The sequence below is a fragment of the Zootoca vivipara genome, chromosome 1 (assembly GCF_963506605.1).
Source record: "Zootoca vivipara chromosome 1, rZooViv1.1, whole genome shotgun sequence".
Classification (NCBI taxonomy): Eukaryota; Metazoa; Chordata; class Lepidosauria; order Squamata; family Lacertidae; genus Zootoca; species Zootoca vivipara.
The window spans coordinates 77,788,762-77,815,811 of NC_083276.1; the positions used below are offsets into that span (position 1 = coordinate 77,788,762).

At 40.6% G+C, this 27,050-nt stretch overlaps 1 protein-coding gene across 8 annotated transcripts in view; it reads left to right on the forward strand.

Annotated features, from left to right (window-relative positions):
- Window positions 1-27,050, forward strand: part of PPP6R3 (protein phosphatase 6 regulatory subunit 3) — a 67,190-nt gene that overhangs the window by 24,981 nt on the left and 15,159 nt on the right. For 6 of the 8 annotated variants that reach the window (XM_060276630.1, XM_060276632.1, XM_060276634.1 and 3 more), the window contains 14 exons: window positions 909-1,095; window positions 3,634-3,771; window positions 6,525-6,590; window positions 7,402-7,514; window positions 9,134-9,247; window positions 10,158-10,287; window positions 11,620-11,772; window positions 13,433-13,582; window positions 16,255-16,319; window positions 17,409-17,524; window positions 18,281-18,366; window positions 20,165-20,251; window positions 21,194-21,291; window positions 25,453-25,507. In XM_060276630.1, the coding sequence (XP_060132613.1) occupies window positions 909-1,095; window positions 3,634-3,771; window positions 6,525-6,590; window positions 7,402-7,514; window positions 9,134-9,247; window positions 10,158-10,287; window positions 11,620-11,772; window positions 13,433-13,582; window positions 16,255-16,319; window positions 17,409-17,524; window positions 18,281-18,366; window positions 20,165-20,251; window positions 21,194-21,291; window positions 25,453-25,507 (1,558 nt within the window). The remainder of the gene's footprint in view (window positions 1-908; window positions 1,096-3,633; window positions 3,772-6,524; window positions 6,591-7,401; window positions 7,515-9,133; window positions 9,248-10,157; window positions 10,288-11,619; window positions 11,773-13,432; window positions 13,583-16,254; window positions 16,320-17,408; window positions 17,525-18,280; window positions 18,367-20,164; window positions 20,252-21,193; window positions 21,292-25,452; window positions 25,508-27,050) is intronic. The other 2 variants (XM_060276638.1, XM_060276653.1) reach the window with 2 other exon arrangements.

Here is a 27,050-nt window from a genome sequence, read left to right on the forward strand (position 1 = left end):
ACACACACCTCACTCATTTAGGCTCTCTCCGTTGTCTGCTCAATAAATACATTGAATAAAGCAGGGCTTCTAGCTCTGCATAATCTCTGCTTCTCCTCTGATCGTGTGCTTTCCAAGAGCAAGCGGGTCTGATGACTGAAGCTTGCAAGCAGCCCAATGTAAGATGCTGCAGCTGGATTGATTGGGGGCATCAATCTGCTTCACTCTGTTTTTATGCTATGTGTCCTGAAGAACTCCTTATTGACTACATTTCATGTTACCAATCAGTGAAAGCAGCCTAAATACAGGAGTGTTGGGCCCCAGTACTTTACCTTACCAACTCTAAAGACTCCTTCAAGGGAAGCAATGGAATAGCTTTAGAGAACCGTCTCCCCCCAAATTGGGATAGGACCTGGCAGCGCACAGTGATTGTCAATTGAATGCATGTATGGGCAGGTGATTGACCAGCAGAGAACAATTATCTCTGGAGACCATTCTAATAGCAATCTTAATAAGTCACTGCTGCCACCAAGGCCCTGAGGAGTGATGGATTTACCACTGCATCCACAGTCCTTCCATTCATCATGGCAACAGCATAAGGTGGAGTTGGCAAACAAATTGGGCTCAATTCATTCAGCAGCTTCACGCTGGTGTAGTGATCAGGCCTAGGTAAGGCCTTCTGCCGGGTGGCCCCCGCTATCATAGCAGCTTGGTGGTGGACCTAATATATGTTTTGTTGATAGAGAGGGAGTAACCCCTGGATGTTCGCTGGCCTGCCTGCACAAACTGAGGGGTATCACTGATTTTCTTTGCACTTTGTGTATTCAGACTACATATAATGGTACATACAGCATTACTAGATAAAGTACTGGTGTGTAAGGCTAATTTATTATTACTAATTAAGTAAAATGTCTACTTCTCTCTTTCAGGTATCCAAACATATCTTGTGAGCTGCTTACTTCAGATGTTTCACAGATCAATGATAGACTGGGAGAAGAGGAATCATTATTAACAAAACTGTATAGTTTTCTTCTAAACGAGCCACCCTTAAATCCGTTATTGGCCAGTTTCTTCAGCAAGGTGCTAAGTATTCTTATCAGCAGAAAACCAGAACAGGTAATTACTTAATTGCTCCTTTGGAAACACTGTGCTTTCAACTGCCTAGCTTAAGTTACTTTCATTCCACTTGCTATCTTTAGAAGAGCAACAATCATAGAATCATAGAGTTGGAAGAGACCACGAGGGCCATCCAGTCCAACCCTCTGCCGAGCAGGAAACACCATCAAAGCATTCTTGACATATGCCTGTCAAGCTTCTGCTTAAAGACCTCCAAAGAAGGAGACTCCACCACACTCCTTGGTAGCAAATTCCACTGCCGAACAGCTCTTACTGTCAGGAAGTTCTTCCTAATGTTTAGGTGGAATCTTCTTTCTTGTAGTTTGAATCCTCCCTCCTCTATATGACATCCTTTTAAATATTTGAACATGGCTATCATATCACCCCTTAACCTTCTCTTCTCCAGGCTAAACATACCCAGCTCCCTAAGCCGTTCTTCATAAGGCATCGTTTCCAGGCCTTTGACCATTTTGGTTGCCCTCTTCTGGACACGTTCCAGCTTGTCAGTATTCTCCTTGAACTGTGGTGCCCAGAACTGGACACAGTACTCCAGGTGAGGTCTGACCAGAGCAGAATACAGTGGTACTATTACTTCCCTTGATCTAGATGCTATACTCCTATTGATGCAGCCCAGAATTGCATTGGCTTTTTAGCTGCTGCATCACACTGCTGACTCATGTCAAGTTTGTGGTCTACCAAGACTCCTAGATCCTTTTCACATGTACTGCTCTCAAGCCAGGTGTCTCCCATCCTGTATTTGTGCCTTTCATTTTTTTTGCCCAAGTGTAGTACTTTACATTTCTCCTTGTTAAAATTCATCTTGTTTGCTTTGGCCCAGTTGTCTAATCTGTTAAGGTCATTTTGAAGTGTGATCCTGTCCTCTGGGGTATTAGCCACCCCTCCCAATTTGGTGTCATCTGCAAACTTGCTCAGGATGCCCTCAAGCCCATCATCCAAGTCATTGATAAAGATGTTGAATAAGACTGGGCCCAAGACAGAACCCTGTGGCACCCCACTAGTCACTACTCTCCAGGATGAGAAGGAGACCTTGATCAGCACCCTTTGGGTTCGGTCAGTCAGCCAGTTACAAATCCACTGAATGGTAGCATTGTCTAGCCCGCATTTTACCAGCTTCTTTACAAGAATATCATGGGGCACCTTGTCAAAGGCCTTGCTGAAATCAAGATAGCTACATCCACAGCGTTCCCTTCATCTACCAGGCTTGTAATTCTGTCAAAAAATGAGATCAGATTAGTCTGACATGACTTATTTTTCAGAAACCCATGCTGACTTTTAGTGATCACAGCGTTTCTTTCTAGGTGCTCACAGACCGTTTGCTTAATGATCTGCTCTAGAATCTTTCCTGGTATTAATGTCAGGCTGACTGGGCGGTAATTGTTTGGGTCCTCTCTTTTCCCCTTTTTGAAAATAGGGACAACATTTGCCCTCCTCCAGTCTGCTGGAACTTTGCCTGTTCTCCAGGAATTTTCAAAGATTATTGTCAGTGGTTCTGAAATCAACTCTGCCAGTTTTTTAATACTCTTGGTCTTGGATGTAGTTCATCTGGCCCTGGAGACTTGGATACATCTAAACTAGCCAAGTATTCTTGTACTACCTCCTTACTTATTCTGGGATGTGTTTTCCCTCCTGAATCATCTGCTCCATATTCTTCAGGTCGGGCATTGTTTTCTTTTTTGGGGGGAAGACTGAGGCAAAGAAGGCATTGAGGAGTTCTGCCCTTTCTCTATCCCCTTTCGCATTTCACCATCTTCTCCTCTTTAAGTGACCCCACTGTTTCCTTGTTCTTCCTTTTGCTACGGACATACCCATAAAAGCCCTTTTTGTTGCTTTTAACCTCTCTAGCAAGCCTGAGTTCATTCTGTGCAATAGTTCTTATGCCAAATTAATGTTGGTGCCATATATAGATTTTTTAAAAAGAACATAAGAATGTGTTGAGGCTCTTTAACCATCTGACCACCCATGGACCATATACCACCCTTGGAAGCTTCCTACCGTATTTGGTATTCTGGGCCACTTTTCCTCTGCCTCTTGCCCTCAGCTTTCATGTAGATGTCTTCCTCTACAAATTGCAGGAGCTGGAAGTCTCATCAGGATTGGAATGCTGGCATGGGAGGTTATAGGGCCTCTGCATCTGTGATTGTATTATTTCAAAGATCCATTGAAATAAATGGTGATAGAAGACTTAAACATTTTAACCTCTCCTGACAGGATTCTTATCCAAATTGGTCCCCCAGGGCCTAGTATTTTCATTTTGGGAAGGGGACCTCCCACAGTGCACAGGCGGTTTTTCCTCTGTGAAAATTGCTGTGCATGCCTGGAAGAAAATGAAAGGTGTGTGTGTGTCCTGAACCATGTTGGCTCTGAAGGAATCTGAAGGAATGTGGCTACTGGGGGTGGGGGAAGGCATCCCTTTCAAAGAGGGCTATGCCTTACTCTACTTAGTTTTTTTGGCTGGTACTTAGTTGTACTTAGCTGGTACTTGGCTGCTACTTATGTTCTGCCTTTTATCTTTCACAGATCGTGGATTTCTTAAAGAAAAAGCATGATTTTGTAGACCTCATTATAAAGCACATAGGAACCTCTGCTATTATGGACTTGTTGCTCAGGCTGCTAACATGCATAGAACCTCCACAGCCCAGGCAAGAAGTGTTAAATGTAAGTAATTTCTTTTGGAATGGGAGTCATCTTTAAAAGTGAAGATTAGTGGCATTGTTTTTGAAACTGAAATTGTAAATAGCTAGTGAGGTACCCTTGGCATTCAATTTTTAAGTTGAGCAGGAAAAACCCTTCCCTTGCAAAGATAGCTGTCTCCCGTGCTGTCTATGAAATATTTTGTTGTTGTTTAGTCGTTTAGTCGTGTCCAACTCTTCATGACCCCATGGACCATAGCACACCAGGCATAGTATGAAATACTTACTTTTTCATTTATTTACTTGCAGCATTTTCATCCTCTTCTTCAGCCAAAAAAGCTGAATAGATATCTAAATGATAAGAGAGTTCCTTCCCTGAGATTTACAATCTCAAAGACAAGAAACAAAATGAAAAAGATCTGAGAGGTGGTAGAGAGGTTCCTGTTTTGATCAGCTGGAATGGAAATGCTGGCTTTCACCAAGCACTTAAATATTGTATTTGAACTGTAAACAAATTCAATTTCAGCTGCTTTTATTTTCCCCATATTCCAGCTGTTTGTTACCTGGTTTAGATACATGACTATGATGCCATGAATGCATCTAGAAGCATGGAAAGGTATGCAAGGGACTGTACTGTTGTGGTTTCAGATTGTTAGTAGTGACAACTGAGCTTGCCATAGCTTACACATGAAAGAAATCAATGTTTTGCAGTAATTCTTGAAACATCTTGCCAACATATTCATTTAAAATATCCATTAACAGCTAGTATATTCCAGTTGTAGCTCAAATAGGATGTTAAGCCATTTTGTGTTCTGTGTACAAGTCATTTTTCAGCTTGTCTGATGTAAATGTGAAGCAGAATGCTAGAGTGTGTTGACAAAAATATAAATGTAGTGTTGTCACCTTACAGCAGCAGTGCATAAAAATCAGTCAGAGAGCAGGTTTTACTGTTTCAATCACAGGAAATGTAACTTTATTTTAATTTTAATTTTAATGTTGTGATTTCTCTTTAGAACTACGGTCTCTCCTCCATGCACCCCATTTGATAGTCTTCTTTTTTACCACATGCAAGTCTCTGTACCAGTCTATTAACCTTTCTGACTTTCTCTCCATCTTTCAATGCATGTTGTATTCTGTATCCTTGCAGCTCTATTCACACTCTATAAGCCTCTCTACTGCCTATATTATGCCTCTCCCATTGCAGATGTCTATGTATCTCCCCCCCTCTTTTGCTATTTGCCCCCCATCTGTTTAAACAGCACAACATAAAAGTTTTAATGCTCCTAGCAATTCACATGCAGAATGATTCTTATAAGCTGGTAGGCTGTGTGTCATGGCTCAAAAAGCTGATGCCACCACACCTCTGAATCAATGGAGGAGGAACATAGTGATGCAGAAATTTTCCTATCTTTGTTCCACAAAGGTTGGAAGGACTGCAGATAATGCATATTTGGAATCCCTTCAGAGTATTGCAAATTGATTCATTGTTGGCCTTTAGGGTTTACACTGTGCAGACTTGCATAACAGAAATGTTAATTTTATTTCTAATTCCACAATCAGAAAAGGTAAATGGGCCTCTCATAGTCTTTGAATTGGCAATTTTAGAAGCAGAGGATGATCTTAAAGGCCTGGTTTCAGAAATATATATGGAAAAATCGACAAGAATGCTGTTGGGGGTTTAAGTAAACATGGGAACATGATCTCCAGGAGGAACTGGACATGTAGCAATGGAATGCTATATGGCAGCATAAGCCTCTTAATATCTGAAAATATAATATGCCAGTCACAGAAAGCTGGAGTGATGGTAAACAAAAGAGGTCTTATTTTTTTACATTTGGTGGGACTACCCAGTGATAAATGGGACGTGGGTGGCGCTGTGGGTTAAACCACAGAGCCTAGGGCTTGCCGATCAGAAGGTCGGCGGTTTGAATCCCCACGACAGGGTGAGCTCCCATTGCTCGGTCCCAGCTCCTGCCAATCTAGCAGTTCGAAAGCACGTCATAGCGTAAGTAGATAAATAAGTACCGCTACAGCGTAGATGTTTCCGTGCGCTGCTCTGGTTTGCCAGAAGCAGCTTTGTCATGCTGGCCATATGACCTGGAAGCTATATGCTGGCTCCCTCAGCCAATAACGCGAGATGAGCGCCACAACCCCAGAGTCGGTCATGACTGGACCTAATGGTCAGGGGTCCCTTTACCTTTACCCAGTGATAACATATTTAATTAGCATAAATGATTCACATTAAAGGTCAAAACATATGCAAATGTCTCAAAATGTTGTTCTTGTATACCTTGTGGGGAGAATGCTGGTATGTTGTTTAAAGATCTGGCGGTATATTGCAGTCGCTAAAAAACTTACCAGATGCAATTAGAGTAGAAGCAGTACCAGATGCCTTCTCTGCAACATGACAGATAATATATACAGTATACTGATCAGTGTACTAGTGTAGGACATCTCCCCCCATCCCCAAGAATAAATACAAAAAGATCTGGTATAATTGTTAGAGATCCTCTTTCTTTCTCCCTGGCAACCTTAAAGATTGCCCATTCTCATGTTCTTGGTTTTTATAAAGAATTATACTTTGCATGTGATGATATTGCTAACGGGTTCCTTCCTGCAAGTTTCTGAAGTCTTACTGATGTTGTTATCTCTGGGAATGCACTTTTTAATGTATAATATCATTTGTGGGTGGTACTACCGGTATCTATTTGATAAGTGTGACTGATGAAAATGTGAAAGGAGACTTAATTTCCTCCCCTCTCCCATATGTCTCTCCAGTGGTTGAATGAAGAAAAAATAATTCAGCGGCTTGTGGAAATTGTGCATCCTTCTCAAGATGAAGATGTAAGGAATACATGTCATGGTTCATATTCAAGTAAATTTTGTAGGAAAATTTTGTCCTTGGCTGCTCTCCATGCCAAGCCCCATGGCACCCCTCCCACTTCTCCTCATCACCCAGATGTTAAACCAGGCATCCCCAAACTTCAGCCCTCCAGATGTTTTGGACTACAATTCCCATCATCCCTGACCACTGGTCCTGTTAGCTAGGGATCATGGGAGTTGTAGGCCAAAACATCTGGAGGGCCACAGTTTGGGGATGCCTGTGTTAAACTATCACTTGTACTGTGGCAAAAAGTCTTCTGTCTTGCACTGCTATGCATTGTGGAGATAGCAATCTTGTCTGCAGCAGGATTGCTGGAGAGGATCCTGTTAAGTGTGTGAGAGAGGGAGTTGGGAGAGATGATTGTGTCTGTGTGAAAAGGGGAGTTGAATGTCTTTCGTTCAAGCGTAAGAGCAGTAAAAGGAGATACTGTCACCAGCCCCACCGACTGGCATGCAGCTCCTACCCACCCATCCACCCACTGCCACATGTGCCCCCCAAGGGTCAAAAAGTCACTCTTCTCTGATTTAAAACTTTTCTGTGCATAATTATGCCTTGCTTGCAAAATCCACACACTTCAGTTTTGTCACCTGCATTGTATACAGAATGAGAAGTGTATAAGGAGGAGCTGTTGGTCCTGTAGTTTAACACTCATAATTTGTGTTGCCTTCTGGGAAATGGGTGAATTTGCATTTAAGCCTTAACCTTTCGTGCTAACTATCATTGAATACTGTAGGGTTTTTTTTAATTCCATAAACTGTCCTTGTTGTTTAGAGACACTCAAATGCATCCCAATCACTCTGTGAAATTATCCGCTTGAGTAGAGACCAGATGCTACAAGTACAAAACAGTTCAGAACCAGATCCACTGCTTGCAACACTAGAAAAGTAGGTTGACTTGATGTTGTCATTGCTGTCATAGATGTATGTATATATTCCATGGATCTTGACATTTTTTGAAATGTTGAAAGCTTTGCATGTGCCATGGAGAATGATGTAACTTCTGAAGTATGATCTGTAAGAAACAAGACATAAAAATGCTTAGATCACGTTAACAAAGATAAAAGAGTTTAATGTGTATTTTTTTTAAAAAAAGTAAATAATGTAAACAGCAACAACCTTGAGATGGACCTAGTTCAGATGTTATGCTAAACCATGGTTTGGCATTACAGAGATAAGCAAGCATGAGTTTCAGTCTTCGATGCTTGTTCCTTCCCTCTTGTGCATGCAAGTGGAGGAAATAGTAAAAGGCTTGGAGAGAGAAAGTACTTGGTTTGCAAAGGTGATGGCATTGATATGTTTTTTATCTGTATAAGCAGATGTTAAAGTAACTTAATGCCTTGAAATCTATGAATGGTAAAACTAGGATCTACAGTGGTGCCTCGCTAGACGAATGCCCTGTAAGACGAATTTTTCGTTTAACGAAGAGATTTTTCTAGCGGAGGTTGCCTCGCAAGACAAATTTGTTTTGCGAAAAATTCATCTAGCAAATAGCGGTTTCCCATAGGAATGCATTGAAATTCAATTAATGCGTTCCTATAGGCAATAAATAAATAAATTCAATGCATTCCTATGGGATTCGCTAGACGAATTTTTCGTTATACGAATTAAATTCGTCTAGCGAGGCACCACTGTATACTCTTGAAAAGGGTCACAAATGAATTTTATGCACTGTTTGTTGATGCTTGCAGTACATAACTGGCATTGTTGACGCAGTATATAACTTGATATTATCCACAGAATGGGAACTGGGCAAGGGAGTTAACCTTTTGTCAAGACGGTGGGTTGTAGAATTGCATTCAAGAACTAAAGGGGAGGTGGCCAAGGGCAGAGTTTGTGTGCATAGTAGATAACAGCAATATCCAGAAATACTAAATGTTTGTCAGTATATTGGTCAAGACTGCTCCTCCAGTTATGAAAGTATTTTAGTGTCATGTGATCATAGGTTTCCTGGTTTATGAGCTTGCCATTACTGTTACAAAGATTAGGGTTGCTATGAAAATAATTCTGATTCTTTTATTAAAGAAAAACTCAAGCAGCTTTGGATCAAAGAACAAACTGCAGGACATATGTATACCTTTCCTGAAAAATATGTATTTCTTTATTTCAGAATATATTTAGTGTCCCCTCACCCTGCAAAAGATCTGGGGGCATGATACAGTTTTGAAGCAATGCTATACCCAATTAATTAAGTATAACAGGTGAAAATACAAATTTAAAATTACATTGTGAAGCCTAGAAACAGTCTAATATTCCATAAATGCCTGAGCAAAAAGACATGTCTTAACTGAGCACTGGAATGTTAAAAACTTTGGTGCCTGGTTTGTAATAGATGTGTCATTGTAGAAAAGGCACTGCTATCATGTGCCACCACTGAACGTATTGCCTCTGGTGGTAGAACGATGAGAAGAACCTGGGCAGGTTGATAAAAGGAGAAGCATTCCTTCAGATGCATACACCAACAAAAGGGAATGTTAAATTTTCAACAATGTTTTCTTTCTCTTTAGAAAAGAAATCCTAGAACATCTGCTATCAAATATATTCCATAAAGAGAAAAACGAATCGGCTATAGTCAGTGCAATTCAGATATTGCTGACCTTACTGGAAACGAGACGGCCAACGTAAGATTGTCTTTTAATGTTTCTACTGTTTAACAATATTTTATCCAGCAACAGTTGCGTTGTTTCTACCCTGGTCAGATGACTGTGTGCAGTTGCATATACTGTATATAAAGGTTTCTGAATGAGCATTTTTCTGATCTCTACCTAGTTTTGTGGATTCTGGATAGTAAGAAGGTATTTAGTTAAACACATTTTAACTAATGTGTAGTTTAACTACACATTTAACTAATGTATAGTTAAAACGCATTTTAACTATACATGTAAAAGGCCTTCTTCTGGCACTGATCTCACTATAGGGAAGAGTTGGAACAAGATGGTATCATTTATGTAAATTAATGTCATTAGTTTACATTAGTGTCTCAGTTGGTAGAGCATGAGCCTCTTCTTTTTAGGGTCGTGAGCCCCACGTTGTGATAAAGATTCCTGCAGAGCAGGGGGTTGAACTAGATGACCCTCATGATCCCTTCCAACTCTGTCATTCTATGATATTGATGTAAATTGTGACTACATTATCTGTACCTAAACATTTGTCTCATACACATTCTTGGAAATAATCTTGCACAGTCCAAGCGGATGCTTCTGAAATGGGGTTATCATGAATACATCACTGCAAAAATATGAGATTTATGTTGCTTGGAAGTCAGTTTTTGTGTATGTTAATCAAATTTTTAAAACATCATTTTACTGAGATCTGTGTGTTGGGTTGAGGGAAAGACTAAAGAATTGTTAGGTGTGGGTTGGTGAACAACAATGCAAATACTGTATCACCTTAATTGAAAGGAGAGTTGAATGTGAAAATTTTGATTTGTTCCCTTTACTATCGTCTAGCCTAGTCAGCTTACTGATCTATCTTTCTTTTTAAAGTAGCTGTGCTTTCTGTGTTAAAGAGCTTACCTTTTCTTCATTTTAGATTTGAAGGTCACATAGAGATTTGCCCCCCAGGTATGAGCCACTCAACATATTTGGTCAACAAGAGTGTGTTAGAAGCCATAAAAGCACGACTTGCATCCTTCCATGAACTGCTCTTGGAGCCCCCCAAAGTAAGTAAAACATTTAGTGCATGTGAAATTGGAGCCATTCTGTTTCATAAATCCAGCTTTGAGGGCACTCAACCACTGTTTGATGAATTGGACATTGGTAGGTTAACCTATATACAGTGGTACCTCTACTTACGAATTTAATGCGTTCCAAATGCACATTCGTAAGTCGAAAAAAATTGTAAGTCGAATCCCATAGGAATGCATTGGGAGAAAAAAATTCATAAGTAGAAGTAACCCTATCTAAAAATTTGTAAGTAGAAAAAATCCTATCTAAACCGCATCCAAGATGGCGGACGGAGCTCCATTCGTAAGTAGAGGTACCACTGTACACTTGGCTTTTAAGAGTTGTTTTTAATCTGTTGTGTTCGCTGTTTGCTTTGTTTGATTTTTGCTGTTTTAATATTACATTATTTCTGCTATTTTAATATATGACAACTCCTTTGGGCATCTCAGTAATGAGGTGGAAAGGTGTTGATAAATATTTTAAATAAATAAATGAGCCACCCTTCTTCCAGTCCCAGAGGGATTCTCTATCACCTCAGTGACCAAACTGCTTCCTCCCTCTCTTCCTCATTTTGTGTTCTCAGTGCAGAGGTGAACCTCCATTGCCAAGGAAACAGAGCATATGTTTCATTATGTTGCCTGATTCTAGTTCTGCTGCTTTCCCTTTCTTGACTTGCAGAACCATAGTTTTGCAGCATGATTGCCTAAATCAGCCTTCCCCATCCTAGTGCACTGTATATATTTTCTCCATCTCCCATCACCCCAAATAGCATGACCAGTGGTCAAGAATGATAGGTGGTTGTCTAGCAGCCTTTGGAGGACACCAGATTAGGAAAGGCTGAACTACCTTCCAACTTCGGTAGTGAGGCTTTGAAGAAGTTGAGAAGTTATGCCAGTCTCCTCCCTGTTCTCCAATGCAAAGCAGTAAGAGAGACTTGTCATTTATTGGCTTCTTCAAAGCCTTGAACAGAATGAAATAGCCTTGCCCATCCAATACTCTGTCTATGCCAAAGGAAGGAGACTAAGTCTCAATCTTGTTATTGTTTTTGCAAAAGAAATGCAACTTTGAGAACATGGGGGAGAAGTGTTTTGTCATTGGTGAACTGATCATTGAACTGATTATTCTACATATATGTCCTCACATTTTCATCCCATGATATTTTAGAACATAATGTATGGGACTAACATTGAGTTTCTCTTTTAGGTATTCTGCTAAACGTTTCAGACTTAATTTTGTGATTACCATGTCTCTTCTTGCCCCCTCCCCCTTGTGGATAAATAATACTTTTGAGTAATATGTCAATATTTTTTGTTCTCTTTTTTGTCTAGAAAAGTGTTATGAAGACAACATGGGGTGTATTGGATCCACCTGTAGGGAATACCAGGTTAAATGTGATCAGGTTAATATCCAGCCTTCTACAGACAAATACAAACAGTGTAAACCTGGAACTTATAGAGCTCAATAGCATAGGAGTTATACTGGTAAGAGCATAAATACTTGCAAGATTGACAAATTATTACAGCAATGCTCTTAACTTTTTATAGTGCTAATTGTTCCTAATCTTGCTATGTCATGACACAGGTAAAAGATACTCTGATTTCTTTGAGTGATTGAATGGAATATTACCTGTGAAATTAATATTTCTGTGCTGCCTCAGGTTTTAATGGATCGTGTAACTTAAACAGTACACTAAAATGCAGTCATGAGCTATGGTTGACAGCAGTGTGGCGAGACCTGGGGGCATTCACTAATATTATCTCCATAGGGAAAATAGCCTCTGGATGATGGAGATTTTCATCATGAAAATGGGGTGGGAGTAGACCATTAAGTCCCCTCCATTGCAAGCAAATTTGCACTTCCCTACAGGTATTTCGGTTCTTTTGAAAGTTGGGGTTCCAACCTCAGTCCTTGTGCATAATGTGTAGTTCGTTACAAATAGTTTAATCATTTGTTAGGGGCAGATGGAATTGTGGGAAGTAGGAATGTCCCATGAGTTCCGAAGTCTGGAAAAATGGGGCTGCACTTCATTGGCCATAGCACCATCATAAATTAAGATGGAGACACAGACACTTTTTGTTTTATCTTAAACGGAATAAAATTGTCCAGTACATACATATAATCTGTGTTTGGTTAAGGGTATTGGGAGTAGTTTGCATCCTCATGAGAAGCTGTCACTTTTTGTAGGAATTCTTATCAACTGATGTGATATACTCTAATATTCATGAGTAGTCTGTTTTGTTGGGAATGCAGAAATCCCTGCTCGCAGAGCTGCTACATATTCCATCCATAGGCTTCTCTGAGGCACTGCTAGTAAATACTATAGTGGCATAAGATGGTTTGTGCATATGTTGATTGGGGACAGTAGTTTATTGAATTTTCTTAGTTGGTCTCTAAGGTGCTACTGGAAGGATTTTTTAAATTTTGTTTTGACTACGTCAGACCAACACGGCTACCTACCTGTAACTGGAACTAGGCTTAGTTACTACTGTTACTAAAGGTAAAGGTACCCCTGACCATTAGGTCCAGTCGTGGACGACTCTGGGGTTGCGGCGCTCATCGCGCTCTGTAGGCAGAGGGAGCCAGCGTTTGTCCACAGACAGCTTCCAGGTCATGTGGCCAGCATGTCATTAATATTACTACTTTGCTGCAATTCAGAGCAGCATTCAACTAACTTTTGTGCTAGAGCAAGGATTAGCAGTAGCACAAGTGGATTCCCCCTCTGCTTCCTCCAGATCTGTTTCAGAGAATTAAAGAAAACCTTAGAACACATTTGGGAGGCACGAGAGGAGGAGAGCAGGAGAACGTTTCATTGCACAATGAGAAACCATTGTGGTAACAGAATATTCACCTTAGTGCTACATTGAATACAATCCTTAGTATACAAAATGGCTCAGTTTCAGTGAAGGCTCTCACTGACAGATGGGAAGAAGTATTGAGTGCCATCCTCCACTCCATTCTGCAGGGTCAACCAATGCTGCTCTGGACCAGATCTTGGAAGGATGAAGGGAGGAAACAGCAAAAATAACTGTCCTTCTCTTCCAGTGGGACGATCCTTTGAGTAGAGTTCAATTCACGGAAACTCGCAGACTTGAATTTTTAACAGGGCTACGTTTGACTCCAGTTTCTTTTTTTCCTCTACAGGACATGTTTTTTAAGTACACATGGAATAACTTTTTACATACTCAAGTAGAAATTTGTATTGCATTGATTCTCGCAAGTCCATTTGAAAGCACAGAAAATGGTACAATTTCAGATCAGGATTCCACTGGAGATAACCTTTTGCTGAAACATGTAAGCTGTTTTTATTATTTGTAGTACTCTAGGTATAATTGTGCTAGGCTCCCCACATAGAAAGAAACACTCAGTCAACTAGGTAAGATGAATAAAAGCAAGGTGACCAAGTGGATGAAAAAGTTGTCATAGTTATATTACTGTTGTAAGGCTCTTAGGCTTACCACTTTCCTGCTACCTTGCTCTAGCGAAAACAGTTTTTGGTTTTAGCAGAAGTGTTGTACTCCAGAGCAATGGCAGCTGCTGTGCAAGAAACAAAGTTGCTGATCTAAGTATAGATAAGCCACTAGTTCCTTTTGCTAGATTAAATAGGTACGGTAATGTTTTTCCAAGAAAATCACACCATATTTTTTTTAAGCTGGCAACAGTGCAGTTATTAACTTGTGACAATATTTTGAATTAGAGCTGCAGAGTAATAATCATTTCAGTCTTGTACTCTTTTTTTAATCATTTTTATTGGTTTTTATACAAAGAAGACAAACATAACATAGAATGTAGACTGTCCCTTCAATTTCCCTCCACCCACAAGACCACTTCCACCACCAGTAGTACCCGTGAGCATTGGGAACCAAAGGGGTCCATTTTTGGCTGGGTTTGACCTCCCCCCTCCTTCCTCCCCCCTCATCCCCTCCCTGCCACTGAGAGGACAGGGATGGAGGTTCTCTGAGGCTTGGTTTCCCCCCAGTTGATTCTTCAGCATAACAATCCAACTTAACAAAAAACAACAACAAAAAGACAATAAAAAAGAAAAAGGAAAAAGAAAAGGAAAAAAGAACTATAAATTCCCAAATCTTAATTTCTTAACATTGTAATTGTGACTTCCTCAAATCTCTTCCTCCTGATTTTCCTAACTTCTCTAATTAATTATGGCAGGTTTTCTACTCTAATTCAAAATCTTATTCTTACCCTATTAACTTAATCCTCCTCCTTCTTCGTGCCGGCCTCCTACGAGCCCTCTTCTGCCACAAGAGGGACTCGCGGGGCCCAGCACTTCAAAGGTTCCATTTTTTGTGTCTGGGTTTCCCTCTACCCCCTCCCCTCCCCCCAGTGCACCCCCTGCCACTGGGTGCCACTGAGTAAAGAGAGAGAGATAGGCAGCTCTCTACTCAAACACCTATCTAAACACAAACTTTTTCATATTAATCCAAAAATTCTTTCCTCAGCCCATCTTCAAACTCCCTCCAGAAAGGTCAATTTTTACAACACTCTCCTTCCCCCCTCCCGATATCTTTCCCCCCAATTGGATCAGCATTCCTTAAGCAAGCCAAGATGTCAGAAACCGTCATTCAAAAACCAAAAAGCCTTTAAGCTAGAATTCTCACCCCACACCAGTTCTTTCCCCCTTGCAACTCCAGACCCCTATTCCCCCCTCCCCCTGCCTTTCCTCTCCCACAATGACATACCTCCCCACTTCAGTCCCTCCAGGTTCCTTCTTTCCATTAATCTTCATTTCAGTTTGCTTCTCCTTGTCACTCTGTTCTTCTTTTTCAAATCCTTGTTTTACCTCATCCGCAAAGTATTTTTTATGGTCCAGATCACCTTCTTCTTTGTCATCAAATTGTTGCTCCTCATACTCTGTCTCAGAGTCAAAATTATCAGAGTCAAAATTGTCCAAATCCTGATCTTGAACCTCATTTTCTAATAATGATCCATTAGGATGTTGTCGTTCCTTGTAAATGTCCTCCCATATTTGTAGATAATTCAGCACAGCCACCTGGAAGGCTTGAGAATACTTTGTTTTCATAGTTCTCTTAACCGCAGACAGGCAGAAGATAGAGGGCAAAGGGTGCTGGAAAATTCCTTGCTTTTACACGGTCGGCTCCATCTTGGCTGATCTTCTCTTTTGTCTTTAACTCCATCAAAAATCCAGTCCCAATTCCAAATTTTTACTTCCACAGCAACGCAATAGATTTCCTTAGTCTTTTAGCAACTTGACAGCTTTTGACAGCTTTTGACAGCTGTCAAAATACTTTCCCCTTATTAATGCTGAACCTCAAGGGGTGCCGGACTCGGGAGCTGAGAAGGGTGAAAAAGTCTTTCTTTCTCTCGGGTTCACAATCCAAAAACTTTTTTCCTTTTTTGGCTTGAGGGTATTTAATGCGCCTCCCAATTTAGCCAATAGGAAGAGATCGACTTCCGTTTTTTAAAAAATCTCTCCTATTTTCGAGATTAATTTTTTAAAAGTCCAAATGTAAATTTCACTTACTTTGTATAAGTCTCTTATATTTTTTGGAAGAATCCGCCGCTTGCTGGGTGAAGACTCAGGGCTTCGCCTCTCGGAGGTAAAATGGATCCCAAAATGGCTCCCGCGACTCCACTCCGCTGGCTCTCGATCGCTCTACTGAGCTCTCGGGCAGCGGAGGATTCGCGGAACGGAGCAGCTGCTGGGTCGTGAGTCACCGGGACGCTCTTCCCGGTGCTTTTGTGGGGAGTCCGCTCGCCCTGCGGGCTTCCCCCCCCTCCGAGAGGCCAGGGACTTCGGAGCGCGAAGTCCCTGCGTCCTCCTTCCTCGGCGCGACGGACCGGAAGCCTCTCAGTCTTGTACTCTTTTTCAAATTTAGAATATGGTGAACTGGAAAGATCGGTTGGGGGAAATATACATGGTATATTTGAAGATATGTAGCAAAAAATATATATTGCAAAAAAAAACTAAGGAAGCTTTTGTTTTATAGCTTTTCCTTAAGTGCCATTTAATAGAACGAATACTTGAAGCATGGGAAATGAATGAGAAGAAACAGTGAGTAATCAAAACCCACTCCCTGCATTTGTAGTTATGCATGCTGTATACTATTTGGGAAGTAACATAGTACTTGATTTAATTCAAGACAAATTTAAACACAATATTAATTGTACTTTATTGATGTTCACAAAGCATACTACTTTGGCCTAGGGGGAATATGTTCAAATCACTGGGTTCTTGAGTGGAGAAGGTTAGGCAAGTTCTCTCTACAGTCCTACCTTGGGTTAAGTACGCTTCAGGTTGCGTACTTTCAGGTTAAGTATGTGGCGGACCCGGAAGTGTTTACTTCCAGGTTCCGCCGTGCACGCATGCGCAGAAGTGTTCTGCACACTTCGCGCGTACGCAGAAGCACTCTTATCGGCACTTTGCGCACACACGCTATCCATAGCTGCCAAGTTTTCCCTTTTCTCACGAGGAAGCCTATTCAGCATAAGGGAATTTCCCTTAAAAAAAGGGAGAACTTGGCAGCTATGGCACTATCGCCGCTCAGGTTAAGTACTTTTCGGGGTGCAAATGGCACCCCGGAACCAATTAAGTACTTAACCCGAGGAACTACTGTATTTCTATTCCCGCAGTGTTCACTGCTGCTGCTTGTGGGTATGTGCTTTGCACAAGCAATATATAGGTTTCCTTTTGCTAATTTAACCAGTATATTTTTATGATAGGAGCAAATTTATATTTGAGCTAAGTCTGAAGAGTCATAAATAGTTTTAATGGAGATCGCTGTATGCACAGCATAGGCATAGATGTCAATTTAAATAAATCTTGATGAATTAATGGCTATATTATAGAGTTGTGTATTCTGTAAAAGTAATCAACTCCCCCGCCTCAACTAACATTTGTCCCATATGATACTCTGCACAGCTCTTGAAATCAAATCGGGGAGCAGAGTTTGAAATATTTAACTGCTTAACAATTGATTGGCCTTTTTGTAAAGACTGACCAACCAGGTCACATTCTCTTCTCTTTGCCAAACAACCATCTCATTTACTTATATACTCTTCCAAACCTATAGAGAGAACAGTCTGTAACTAACAGATTAAACAACTGCCTGTTTCAATAATGAACTGTGTTGAACTTTTGCAGGGCTGAAGGAGGAAGACGATATGGCTACATGGGTCACTTAACAAGAATAGCTAACTGTATTGTGCACAGTACGGATAAAGGGCCAAATTGTACATTAGTGCAGCAGCTTATTAAAGGTAAGTGATGTACTTTTACAGAAACAAATACTTGATGTTATTACTGATTTCTAAATGTGGACAATGTACATCCATTCATCCTTTTCCCATGCCAAGCCTTTACCTTCGGGTTTGCTCTGAGAGTTTATCAGTCGGCCCATTGATTCTTGCCTCTTTTACAACATCTTAAAAGTTAATCGCTGCAGAATTGAATGTCTATATCTAAGCAAAGCTAAAATTATACAGATTGATTCTGCCCGTTAGATATTTTTGCACTCTACCCCTGGTAGTTTTGTCTGTAACTTCTGTTATAGGGGCTGTTTATATACAAAAAATGAATATTTGCCCTTTGGGGTAGATCAGTTTTATGCCAGGGCAATTTTAACTGATTTAAGACACATTTTAAATCATGTTTCCCACTTTGAAGTGGACAAAGAGTGATTCAGACAGTAGAAGTTTCTTTAGAAATGGCAGCATTCCTTTTGGGTAATTTATCAGGGCCAAATACCAATTACAGGGAGAGATAAAAGCCAGCAGAGGGTTGGTTCAGAACCAGAAATGGTTAAGAGATTCTCTAGGATTCTTCCTTCTGCATACAGCAAGGAACAAGGCAGAATTTCTGGCACGTGGGTTCTACCTTACCTTGGGGGATGAGCGTATATGTTTTTGTAATTCTTTTGGTAGTTTAAAATAATAAAATTGAGTGAAAATTAATGTGCCTTACATGACAACATTCAGGAGCTTTATTATTAAACCTCTTTCTGCTTGACTTTCTAGAGCTTCCAGATGAAATCAGGGAGCGATGGGAGACTTTCTGCGCAAGTTCTTTAGGAGAAACAAACAAAAGAAACACAGTGGATCTAGTAGGTTTCATAAGATGAAGTTTCTGGGGGATTTTCTATGGGAATTTTGGGCCTTATTTGTCAGGAATGCAGGACAACACCTTTCTAACTCATAGAATCATAGAACTATAGAGTTGGAAGGGACACCAAGGATCATCTAGTCCAACCCCCAACAATGCAGGGATTTCAGCCAGATCATATATGACATACCCACCAACCTTTGCTTTAAAACCTCCAAGGAAAGCAAGGGACACCACTTGTCACTTTTTCCAGGATGACGAGAAACTGTTAACGTGCACTCATGTCCAATAGAGATTGCTATCCTATCTTTCTTTTGAAAGTGTGCAGCTCTAATTTGTATCATCTTAGAGAATTCCTTTGCCAAAAATAGAGCCCTACTTTCAGATTTTGAGCAGTACAGAGTTTCCTATAATTAAGACCCCAGTCAGATTGGTCTTACTTTTAATATAATTAATTTAATACAAATATACGCACATACTTTTAAAAAACTATGTATAGACCAAGTCTACTGGGAGTCAGTGTCTCTCTCACACACTTCCATTTAATACTAAATCATGACTTAAGAATACAAGGATGAGCTGCAGTGAATGTGGTCATGAGGAGGTCAGAAGTTTTTCTGTTTTTAGATGAGCCACAGTTAAGTATTATGTTTGAACCCTAACTGTGGTTTATTGTAGGAAAATGAACCATCTTCAAAAATTATGGCTTGAGGTTGGCCATTCTTATGACTAAACACAGAACTGTTTTCAGTCAAATGGCACAGGTGACCTTCACAGATGCCCCCTACAGCACATCCCATACCACTGGGAGTAGCTTTTCAGGGGGCTACATGGGGAAGGAAGAATGAACAGAATTTGCTTTCTTTTCCCCCAGCAAGTGTGTCCCGTGAGCAAAGTTCTACTTATAGGAACTCTGTATCCAACCCACAGTTTTTTGCAGTAGTGTTGATGAAGGCAGAGCTGTATCTTGCTAAAACAGACTTTCATTAGAAACCTGATACAGAACTATATTTAATTTCTTAGGTTTGTTGGCTGCTTGGTTAATGCATGTGTAAATTGAAAATCAGTTTTATTGTGTCCTTGGTTTGAAGAGGGAAATACATATTAGTGCTGAATGATTTAAATTGATTTAATTAACTGAAATTAAATTGACTTAACAGTTCTTTCTAAACAGGAGATCTGAATAAGTAATATGGAATCAGTATAGAATTCGCATGATACACTTCTGATGTGTGAAGCATTAAAAAAAAATGCGTAGGAAACTTGTGACAAAATTCATCAGAATAGAATTTAAAACTGAGTTAAATGCATCAACGTGATACATAGTAGTGTTGACTGCAGACTGTTTCACTGGAATTTGCCTTTCCATGATGAAAATCTCCAGTTAAGAATGTCTAAATTTAACAGATTTTGCAACTGAAATTTGTTTAACTTTTATTTCTTTTAAACACTGTACATTAAAAATCATTTTTAATTAAAAATGACTTAGCTATGCAATGTATTTTGATTACAATTTCTTAAGTCTGATTTTTTTTTATGGCAAAGCAGACACTGGCAAAATTTGTATTTAAAAGTATAACACTTAATTGCTTTTATCCAAAGAGCCATACAACTACTACTGCCTTACCAGGCAGCTTTGGGCTTTTATGTCCCAAGCGTTAGTGCCCCCTGCCCCAGTATGTGATATAGTTTTTAGGTTTGTTTTCTTATAAGGAATTTAAAAACTTACGGACTTTATTATGGGCGTATTGTTTTAAACCCTTTTTCCTACGCTGATTTTTAAACTATTCTGTCTCTAGGTTACTACCTGTCATATACATTCATCCAGTGATGATGAAATAGATTTTAAAGAAACTGGTTTCTCGCAGGATTCCTCTTTACAGCAAGTGAGTAAAACTCTGGTCTGTTTGCAATTGTTTGCATTGATACCTTAATTGAAAAGAACTCTGGTGAGATGATTGCCTTGGGATTCTACAACTTTTAAAACTTAGATTTAGCATTTTTAAGATGATGAAAAAATGGAAGGCATATCCTGAAAGCTGTGGAATTTGGGGGGAGGGGTATGTATGGTCACAACTTCCAGGATGTAAGTAATTTTGGTCTGTATCATTAATTTGATTAGAATTTCAATTCTCTGGTGACTCTTGTCAGTTGCAACTTTCTGAGGAGACATAAGGAGAGTTCAGAATACATGTTTTTAATACTGCAAACCATGTTTGGCTGATTGGAACATCGTGTGAACTGACCTGTAAGAGTTAAGGCAGTTAATTCCATTAGGTGTTCCAGTCGGCAAACTTAAAAGTGTAGTTACCTGCTTTCAGAAATGTGTAGCACCCTCAAGTTGGAAAGGCTTGTGTTCATTTCTCTTAACAGTCTTAGTGAACTGAATATATTATGTAGCCTATTATCACCTGATTGTGAGTTAAGTGTTCTTTTATGCTCATGACTGTGGAATTAAAAGAGGGTTATAATCTTAACTGGGAGGGGAAGCAGACCACATGTTCCCATAGCCTTATGTACCTGCAGAAATGGTTGTTGGCAATTGTACCACCAAAGGCATATGTGACTAGTGCTTTAGAGGCCACTTTTTCTGGCACAGTTCTCTTTCTCACAAAATCTTACATTATTATTTTATGAAAAAGTAACTAAATCGTTACAGTAGAGCAACTGTTACCAAGCACTTGCCCCTAAGGCCCCCCAAGTTTCAACATTTGATAGTCCATAGAGAAATAATTTAGGAGAAAGTGTTTCTGGAGCAAAATGGGCAAGTAGTATTTAGACTATTATTAGAATCATTATATCACTGTCATTGGTCCTGGGGTTGCCAGGCCTTTTCTGATTATCAGATGCAACAAATGACGTCCAATTTTATTGACCAGTTTGGCTTCAACGATGAGAAGTTTGCTGACCAAGATGATATCGGCAAGTGAGTATTTTAAAATTTAATGTCTGCCTTTTTGTTTTCCATTTGTTTGTGTTGCAATGGTTAGTGGCTGTCTCTCTAGTTATAATCTGTCTATAGTCAGCCTTGTTCATTTTCCAGTTACACAATTTGTGCACTCATAAGAGGATTTTTCCCTTTAAATTATGCCTCATGTTTAACACCTCTACCCATAGCATTTATGAAGCAAACTCTTCTTATGACTGTCACTAAAATAATAGACTAGAATGCTCACAATGTTGATTTCTCTCTCTGAAGCCTCTTTATCCCAATCCAGAGTACTATGTTCTGAATGCACTGTGTACCAGGTTTCTGATTAGGTTTTCTTTTCATAGAAGATTGACATAACCAACACAACTTCTGTGTGGTTCTGTATGGTGCTAATCCATATGGTGTAATTTTTGCATAAGTGAAGATTGTGAACATAGACCTGATCAAAATAAAAAAATTCCTTCAGTAGCACCTTAAAGACCAACTAAGTTTTTATTTTGGTATGAGCTTTCGTGTGCATGCACACTTCTTCAGATACACTGGAAACAGAAGTGTCAGACCCTTATATATATACAGAGGGTGGTGGGGGTGGGTGGGAATGGGTGATGGGCTGATGGGAGTGATAAACCTGTGGATGGCTGTTAACGGCTGCTGATGGCTGCAATTAGTCCGGGGGGGGGGGAAGCAAGGGCTGAGGCGCTAAAGAAAGCTTGATCATGCATAATGAGATAAGAATCCGATGTCTCTATTCATCCCAGGTGGCTCCATGGTTTTAAGCTTGGTAATGAGTTCCAATTCAGCAACTTCTCTTTCCAGTCTGTTCCTGAAATTTCTCTGTAATAAAACAGCTGATTTGAGATCTTGTATAGAATGTCCTGGGAGATTTAAGTGTTCTCCTACTGGTTTCTCTGTCTTATGGTTCCTGATGTCAGATTTATGTCCATTTATCCTTTGGCATAGGGTTTGGCCTGTTTGTCCAATATAGAGAGCTGAGGGGCACTGTTGGCATTTGATGGCATACACAATGTTAGAAGATGAGCAATTGAATAGTCCTGAGATGGTATGTTGGATGTTGTTGGGGCCAGTAATGATGTTGTCCGGGTGTATGTGGCAGCAAAGTTGGCATCTGGGTTTATTGCAGGCTCTGGTACCAGTGTCCATGTCCATGAACAAAATAAAAACTTAGTTGGTCTTTAAGGTGCTACTGAAGGAATTTTTTTATTTTGCTTCGACTCAGACCAACACGGCTACCTACCTGTAAATAGACCTGATCAGTTTAGCTTATCCTTTGAATTCAATAATATAAACAGATTTAATTGGTACTGTCAGTTCATTATATTTTAAATGTGTGCCCTTGGAGGTTTGGAACAGGTAAGAACTTAACCAATTTTAAAATGTGAGTTAATTTATGTACTGTAGCTGGATCTCTTCCCTGTGGGTGGCTGCAAGCATATGCACCAATTGTTTTGTTTTCATATCTGTTTATGGAAACAGTGAATCCCCCCCAATTACTTTCCAAATAGTAAAGGAAAACGGCTAGTTCCCCGTTTAGTGTGGGAGTGTCCACTGTGAGTTCTATCAGTCCCATTTGCCAAAGGCAGAGATGAGTGGAATAGAAAAATTGTACCAGAGCATCCACCATGTTGGATCACTGAGATCTCTTTTGCCCTGGGGAAACTGAACTCAAAAGAAAGAAGGACAATCTGTCCAAAAGGGGACAAGAAAACTCAGTGCAATGTTGCTCATCTGAAATGGGTGCATTGCTTTCAGTCAGCCACCAGATGGCAGAGCAGCATAATGCAAGCCAGTGAGAATCATTTTTAGCATCTGGTGATGCAATCTGTACAAAGCCAGAGCTCCATAGATCAGGTAAAGGCTCTTCAACGCTCTGCTTTAGATCCTACTAAATGCATCTTCATTTTTCAATAAGAATTTGTTGAGAAGTTTAGAATCCCTATTTTCTGATTCTCATAGAATGTTCCTAATAATAATATTAATAATCCAAGCACCAGAATTCATAGCAGATGCCACCATGGGTTCAGTATATCACTCTACAAAGACCAGAGTAGCTAATGGTGGTGATCAGACCCTCTCTGTGGCTAAAATAGTGGAGCATGTACAGTAATTCTTTCATCTTGCATGTTTTCAGTTACATGCAGTTGGCTGAAATTGCACAAGTCAAGTCCCAAGCAAGGCAGAGAGCTTAAAAAGCTCTTTTCATGTCAGGTCTTCTTGGCAAAAGGTGCATTCAAGATCTCCACCTTGCTTGCTTAGCATGCCATTCAGGGCCGTCTTAAGCGCCCCTGGCGCTGTGGTGCGCCGGATCCCTCCGGCGCCCCCCCCCCCCGTTTCCCAGCGCGGTGGGCAGGCGCAGCGCGGCTGCCACAGGTGCTGCTGCGCGGCGGGCAGGTAGGCACATCGCAGTTGCCGTGGGAGCAGCTGCACGGTGGACCGGCCAGCCAGCAGGCGGGCGCAGCTCGCAGCGCCCCCCTGGCGGGCTGGCGCCGTGGTGCCCTGCACCACCCAGCCTGGCCATAGGGCCGGCCCTGTTGCCAGTTCTGGAAGGCTATGGGATGTTCTCTCAAGATTTCACACGAACATCGCTGGCCTTCTAGAGCCGGTGCATTGAATGGGCCTTGCCCAGCAAGCAAATCAGAGAGCTACTTAAAAGCTCTTTTTGTGCTGGGTAATCCAAACAGATTTTGGATGAAAATAACTTTTATGCTCTTGATCTTGCTTGCTGGGGGAAGCCCACTCGGTGCACCAGCTTTGGGAGTATGTGGGTGTTCTTTATCTCTTCTTCCACCCGCTAGCTTCAGGGCAGCTTCACTATATGCGGTTTTCATGTATACATGTAAACCTTGGAACTGAACCCCTACGAAATAGGAGGGATTGTTGTACATTCTCTCCAGGAGTAACCATTTGTCATAGGAAACTGCCTCTAACCAAGTCAGTCGATTGGTCTGTCTAGTTCAGTGTTGTTTGGACTTCCAATGGCCGTACGTTGGTATGGTAGATCAGTCTACATAGCCATTGGCATGAAAAGCCAAACACCTGTCCGCTCCACTTTGCATCTGGCACCTCTGCTGCTCTATCCACCAAGGTTCCTATCCCCCAACATCTGTTGAGCAGCCATGTGGTCTTTAACAAGCAGTAGACAGCCACCTATCTCATCCAACACATCCAGCATCATACAGGGTTCTTCCACATCCCACAGTGGATGTTTCTCATGCCAAGCAAGAGAATGGAACATTGATTACTTACTGTGAAGATTCATTCTTGTTTGGCATGTGGAGCCACCCACTTCCTCACCCGTACATACTCTGTCATGCATGCACACACTTGAACAAGATTACTAGTCTTCTGGGGTTAGGCTTACAAAATGATTTTGCTACAAGTTATCCATGGAATCCAACTGAGGAAAAGCCAGCTTTTGGGGGGGGGAGTCATAAAGAAAAATATATGGTCACATGTCTTTGCCTAGAGTAAATGGGAGAGATGCAGTCCACAGTGAATGCCTTTGCATGCCAAACATACAGTAAGTTATCGCTGTGTTGCTTAATTCAGTATATGGAACTGACAAATTAAAGTGCTTTAATACTTCATTTAAAGAAGGTGGCCACCCTTTAATCTTTTCATCATTTACTCTCTTCCTGGATTAGAATATTTGATTTGATGGCAGTTTTAGCATGGTTATCTGTAAGTTTAGGTAACTAGTAGTGAGGATTGTTTTCCACAATAGTTTTTTTGTTTGTTTCTTCAGCTCTGTGAGCCTGTGACAGAGGTCTTGGCTCCTTTTTTGTATGTAAGCAGTCAAAATGCTCACAAGTTTGGTAGTAGAAAAGAATGTACCGGTTTCATGAGATCATAAAATGATGTAAACTGAAATAATTCAGGGGTCTGTGTGGAATGCCATTTCTTCTCCCAGCAGATGTCAAGGCAATAAGTAACTATTTTACCTTTAGAAGACAACTGAAGGCGGCCCTGTTTAGGGAAATTTTTAATGTTTAATGCTGTACTGTTTTAATATTCGGCTGGAAGCTGCCCAGAGTGGCTGGGGAAACCCAGCCAGATGGCCGGGGTATAAATAATAAATAATAATAATTATTATTATTATTCTCTGTTTTAGTGTATAAATTTGTACTTTGTTCACAGTGTTTCTTTTGATCGCGTATCAGACATCAATTTTACCCTCAATACAAATGAAAGTGTAAGTATATTTTTGCAGCTATTGTAAAATTCAAAATGGATACTATTTGTTCACATTCTCTCTATGTGTGAGTGGAGAGGCCCTGCCTTTTTTGGTGGTATTGTTTGGAAAGAGGAACATTTTAAGAGAGTTTTTGTGGCTTTCTGTCTTAACACTGCAGTGATTCAAGCATCTTTCTCAGGAAACATATTGATGGGTAGGGGTCCATAATTTTGGTCACCATGATGAGTTTTCTGCCACCCAATCTTGGAGCTGAAGGAGACAGTTGGGCTTGGCCCTGCTCTTGTGTTGCACTTTCAACATGCTGAAAGGATGTTCTTTGCCCCCCCCAACTGCAAAATTAGGTAGAAACCTGGGGCTGTTTTTGGTGTGGTGCATCCAAGCTTCTTGCAGCACCTTGGAAGCAGAGTCACAGTGCAGTTCTAGGAATTAGTCCCCCACCATCTGCTCCCCAGCTTCACATTTGGTGCTGGCAAGAGCACAGGGTTGTCCCTGACCTCAGTAGGCATATCAAAGGCGTCAAGTTGGGGACAGGACCTTTACTAATTAACATTAAGAGCACTTCTTTCTAGTATATGGTCATTTCCCATTTGTTCTATTGTTTTCAGATACAGTGAATGCCCATCCAGAGTAATAAAGGTAGCTAATGTGCTATGGCAGAGATAGTGAACTGGCAGCCCACAGGCTGGGTCTTTTTTGTGGCTCTGCTATGAACTCTCCTAGTCAGATCAGGAGTGTCAGCTGTTTAAAGTTCTTTGAGGCTTCCCTTGTGTTCCAGAGGAAAACTTGCCCCATCTCCTAATTGCAGTGAGGAGTAGAGAAAATACATTTGCTGCTTCTCCCTTGCAAGTGCTCCTCCCAGTAAATGAGATCAACCCAGAGTCCTCTGGGAGGGATCTTGCATTCCCAGAGGATGAGGGCACCTGTTGAAGTGAAAGCAATATGCAGGGCTTCCACACTGCTTTCACTCAGCTTGGCACCAATCCTTGATACCAATGCGAAATTTGGGGGGGGGGGACTCATTGAGTGAGACAGTAGTTGCCCCTTTCTTTGGAGAGGTCATAGGAAGTCTCCAGTGCGGCATAATCAACCGGTTTAAAGTGGTCAGCTACCTATGAGCTGGTGATATTATGTTCTGAGAATTTTAATGTTAAATTTAAGGAACAACAGCAGAGTATTCTGACACCATCTGAACTTTGCTTTAAACATGGAACAAAATACTTTCTACCGGAAGTAGAGATGTAAAATTTCTGGAACTTCTGAACCTTGGAAAAAAAATCTGTTTTTTTCTGAAAAATTGAAAAAATGCTACATTAGCACTTCTTTTTTCTTTTCCAGATTGAAAGTCATTCTGTTACCTTAGAAACATAAAATATAACTTTGGATAATTTTAATGGGCATAAAATTATCACAACTAGCATATTAAAAATATAGTGTATCCAAACAGGAACTGAAATTTAACTTGCCATTCATCACTCTTTGCTATGCAACATGCTTACTCCACCTCCCATGTTTTGCCCATGAGAGCTTATGTATTTCCTCA